Below are 4363 nucleotides of genomic sequence, written 5' to 3' on the forward strand. Positions count from 1 at the left end.
TATATTTTTTTTTTTTTTTATTCATAATAACTGAAGATTACATTCAGATCAATCTCTCAAGGAAAATGAAAAACAGAGCAAACACAAAGAGAAATGGGCAATGACTTCATGGCCACTTTATGATTTTATTCAGTCTTTCTTCACTTTAAAGGAGGATCTTCTGAGAAGAAGGCCTAGAAGTGATGTCAGCAACCCAAGCACTCACATGTGGACGCTCCTCAAATAGCTTCTTAGTTGGAGTACCGAGTAAGTACTGAATCACTGGGATATGGTGAAGATCCACCAAAGTGAAGTGATCACAAGCCAAGCACTTTGACTCGCCAAGCCTAGCTTCCTAGTTGTCAAGCACTTTGCCTAACTTAACCTCTTCTTCTTTGACAACGGCTTGGTCTGTGGTCAGACCAAAGAAGTTCTTGAAGATCTGTTCCCAACCAAGCTTGGAAGCAACTGAGTCAAACTCATGAGCTTCTATCTCCATCCCCATGGCCAAGATTGCCATGTTCTTGGAGCCAGGCGAGAGCAGCTGGTTCCCTTTGTCTGCGTATTCATGCGCTATGTATTGAGTGATTGCTCTTGATTCTGCAAAATAAGATCAAAAAACTCAGTTTTGAGTATTATCTTGCCATGTTCAAACGATTTAAGACTTGTATACCGAAAAGCTTGAAGTCTCCGTCTTCAAAGGCTGGAACTTTACCAAAAGGCTGCACAAACAAATTTTCAAGATTTTTTCAGACCAACATTCTCTCGCTACTATCTAAATGGAATCTTTAAAATATTAATAATACACTTACGTTACGGGAGAGGAAAGGCTGTTTCTTGTGTTCACCATCTTTGAGCTCGACGTGAACAAGCTCAAAGTCGACATCTTTCTCCTGGAGAGCGATGAGAACTCGTCTCGTGGCTGTAGAAGCAGGGTGCCCAAAAACTTTGATTCCTGCCATGGATTAATGCTGGTTTTTGTTTTTTTTTTTTCTTAAAGGTGAGAGGTCTTTGAGGTTTGATGAAATGAATACACAAATAGAAGGAGTGTATTTTATTTATACACCTAAACACAGAGTACTTATTGATTAGTTAACAAAAACCAAATCGGCGCCACCAATCTTGAATACTCTCTTTTTCAGATGATTATTTAGAAGTCATGTATATGATTCTTAGTTTCTATTGGTTTCAGACTCTAATATTTTTGTTTTGATCAAAGGAATTAAGTTAGTTTTATAAACATTAAAATCAAGAGAAATAATCAACCACCGCGTGATTACCAACCACTATAATACTCTTTTCATCTACTCGGCAAAGTTTGACCTGCGTTCACGTGGATTGTCGGGTGGTCACATTAGTTCCCCCCCCCCCTTCTAACCAAATATTTCATTCCATAAGAGTAACTAATCACCTTTAAGAGCTTCCACTAGAAAGATGAACAGCACTTCCATAAACATTTTGCTTTTTTTTTTACAGAGAGAGAGTTTATACTTGTGACATCTGTGTGAGTTACAATTACAAACTCGAGAAATATGAACACAAAATAATCACCTCCATGGTGTTCTTCACTTCCATTTCTTTCCTGTGAGAAATTGAAAAGCTAATATCACACAAAAGAGTTTAGTGACATATTGATAAGAGTGGAATGGAAACTGACCATGGCGCATGTACACGGACAAAGCTCCCGATTTCAATGTCAACATCCACACTCACTTTCGGATTAAAGATGACTGTTGTTTCTGTATCTCTGGCCGCAAGAGCTTGTGTATTCTTAAACAAGAGCGAGTCCTACAAAACCGACTGTGTGTGTTAACTCGGTGCTTACAATCTGATTGATACATCTTCAACGGGTCTAGTTAAGAGATCAAGAGAGAAACCCCAGGAAGGTCGATGACAGAGCATTTGCACACAATGAGCTTTCCCTCCAAGTGTCTTGACATGATTTTTATATCAATATAACTCGACGCATCTGAGTTATGAAATGGGAAATTAGATACACAAGCAGACGAACTTAAGTATTAACTAAAGTAGGTTACGAATCAGGCATTACCTGCTTGTCCTATTCCGCACTGCAACTTCTTCGTGATTTCTATTTCCATCTCCTTTTCTTGTTTCATGATCTGTTGTAGCTTCCCGTACAGGCTAAAGCCACTGCAGATCAAATGCAACATTAAAATGGGTTGTGATGTTAAATGACTATGTACGATTCTAAGTGTGGAGTCTGAAAGGTGCTGAGAATTTGATTACCCAGATAGTTTGGGTGAACCGAATGAGAGACCTTCCTTGTTCAAAGAGGAAGCTTTCACTGCTTCATTAAACAGGTCTCCAACAAATTGTTTCTTCTGGTTGGTAATGTTTGGCACTGAGCTTTGATAACTAGGCTATGTAACAGCACAAATAGTATCAGGATTTGAATATAGATTCGAAAAGAAGAGGAACTGCACAGTGTCAAAGGAAAGGAAGAGAACAAGACCTCATCATCTGTTGATGATCCACTATCCATGGGTCCAGGAAGCTCATCATCAGTACTATCACTATCTTGGATGTTTGATGAACTTCCCTTATAAGCAAATTTTAAACATTTTCCTTGGCGTCTGCTGTACTGGAGCAAATAGAAGGCCAATGAATGAATGATATATAATCAAAGTAGTAGATCAACTGCTAATCCACTGGATAAGGATAAATTACGGGTTTAGAGCTTCTTTTTGTCACTCTAATCTTATCTGAAGGTGGGATTAAAAGCATCGATACTGCATCCTCAGTGTTATCTGATATTTCATCACAATCGTTGGGGCATTCAGCTATTGGATCCTCCTCTATGGCAGCCTGATCATCATCAGGAGGCTCAAAATATTCAGCCATGTCACTTATCTTGGAAGACTTTTCTCCATGAGCATGTGAGTGAAACGAAAATTTTGGCCTCACATTGTCTTTGACAGCTGCAAAGACATAAGATACCCAACTCAGAGGATCTCAATAAGTTTATGCACACATGATCTGTTTCAGTTTTCATTTCTCAGTGGTGTCAACTTGGGACGATACCTTTACTGCCTCTCTTGGCTCTGAGGGCAGATGAATGGGATGATGAGACTGCAGCAATGCCATTCAAATGGAGTAGTGATTTGGCTTCTTTACTTATAGTGGACCAAGTTGTCACCGGTTCATCATGTGGCACCTGAAGGCAACAATAATCATCGTTACAACAAAACATAACTACATTCAGTCAATACTTATAAACAACGAAGTCAAATTTTAGATAATAACCTCATCATCTGGCACACTGTCATGAGCAAATATGCATGTCAAGCCGTCTCTTGTTGAAGAAGCAAAATAAGTCTCCTCAGGGGAATCAGGAACTTCTTCAAGAGAGGAAGATAACTTTCTTGGCTACGAATAAGAGTAAAATCTACCATCACCATTCAATTCCATTATTCCTCAAGACAACAAGAAGCTAGCGAGAGAAAAAAAAACTCACGGTTGCTTCGAGAGATATATAGCCGGTCTCTTCAGCATAATTTGATTCACCACCACAACCACCTGGGAAAGAAAGAACACATAAGCAAGCTCTTTCCTAAAATGTAATCTACCAAATGCAAAGATAAGGCAAAACCTATGAGTTTCTCGAGCTTTGTTTGAAGTAGTAATCCTCTTCCCTGTAATATTCAAGCAAAGCTGTGAGTAAACTACAACCTATTTGGGCAAAATCAGATCTAGAGACTGAACATTGCCTTGTCGCTTGGGCACAACATTTCATCATTTTCTCCCAAACTAACATCGACGTGCTCTTCCTCTTCCTCTTCCTCTACAAAGACCAAAGAGCAGCTTTAGAATCAGACAATAAACACGAACATCAATGCCCAATCAGTCCTCACCAGATATGCTCTGATCAGAATCTGGGTTTCCCTGAAAATTAGCAAACCGGAAAATCAAATGAATGTTTGGGAGGAAGAAGTCGAAAAGCTTAACAATTCAAAAGGGTGTTTGGACAGTCACCGGTAAGTCGCTTCGCCTCCACATTCGTCGCCGTTCAATTCGATCTCGCCTGTGTTCGCCTGTGATTGGATTTGTAAATGGGCTTCTCTATTCTTAATAGTATATTTCATTGGGCTATTATTGGCCCGATTCACTAAAACCCTCCCACAATTTTTAATTTGTTTTTGCATCCCGTCTTTATAACTAACTAGAAAATCCACCTACAACTCCTCGATTTAACATCCTAGCCCATGCATGAGATTCGTGCAACATTTTAATGCCTGCATCGTCGCCTAAACAATAGAAAAAGATTTTTAGAATAATTAAAAGTAACTAATAATAACGTAACTCTTATTTGAGTTTACTGAAAAGAAAAAGTAATAATTAATTACTAATTTATTGTCCACACATT

At 38.8% G+C, this 4363-nt stretch overlaps 1 protein-coding gene and 1 pseudogene across 2 annotated transcripts; both read right to left on the reverse strand.

The window, feature by feature from the left end:
- Positions 1-47: 47 nt before the first annotated feature.
- On the reverse strand, positions 48-1190 carry LOC106312161 (annotated as a pseudogene).
- A 222-nt stretch (positions 1191-1412) lies between these two features.
- On the reverse strand, positions 1413-4054 carry LOC106312162. Of its 2 annotated transcripts, none has more exons than XM_013749566.1 (14): positions 3973-4054; positions 3852-3882; positions 3708-3781; positions 3590-3632; positions 3455-3516; positions 3244-3361; positions 3022-3154; positions 2668-2918; positions 2453-2581; positions 2227-2360; positions 2030-2130; positions 1857-1948; positions 1637-1767; positions 1413-1561 (listed from the first exon to the last, which is right to left on the reverse strand). In XM_013749566.1, exons 5-14 carry the CDS (start codon positions 3490-3492, stop codon positions 1495-1497), a joined length of 1194 nt encoding a protein of 397 aa, XP_013605020.1. In that variant the 5' UTR covers positions 3493-3516; positions 3590-3632; positions 3708-3781; positions 3852-3882; positions 3973-4054; the 3' UTR covers positions 1413-1494. The 2 variants fall into 2 exon arrangements, with proteins under 2 accessions (XP_013605020.1, XP_013605019.1); XM_013749565.1 differs by having other exon boundaries at positions 3244-3366; positions 3973-4048.
- Positions 4055-4363: the final 309 nt, after the last annotated feature.

This window comes from Brassica oleracea, chromosome C8, assembly GCF_000695525.1.
Source record: "Brassica oleracea var. oleracea cultivar TO1000 chromosome C8, BOL, whole genome shotgun sequence".
NCBI classification, from domain to species: Eukaryota; Viridiplantae; Streptophyta; class Magnoliopsida; order Brassicales; family Brassicaceae; genus Brassica; species Brassica oleracea.

Excerpts from the sequence above, each read along its gene's own strand:
- LOC106312162 (XM_013749565.1), bottom strand. The coding sequence starts at position 3,996 with ATGTGGAGGCGAAGCGACTTACCG. Across the intron at positions 3,517-3,589 it reads AAAGCTCGAGAAACTCATAG|GTGGTTGTGGTGGTGAATCA; the intron begins GTTTTGCCTTAT and ends TTTCTTTCCCAG. Across the intron at positions 3,367-3,454 it reads ATATATCTCTCGAAGCAACC|CCAAGAAAGTTATCTTCCTC; the intron begins GTGAGTTTTTTT and ends TCTTATTCGTAG.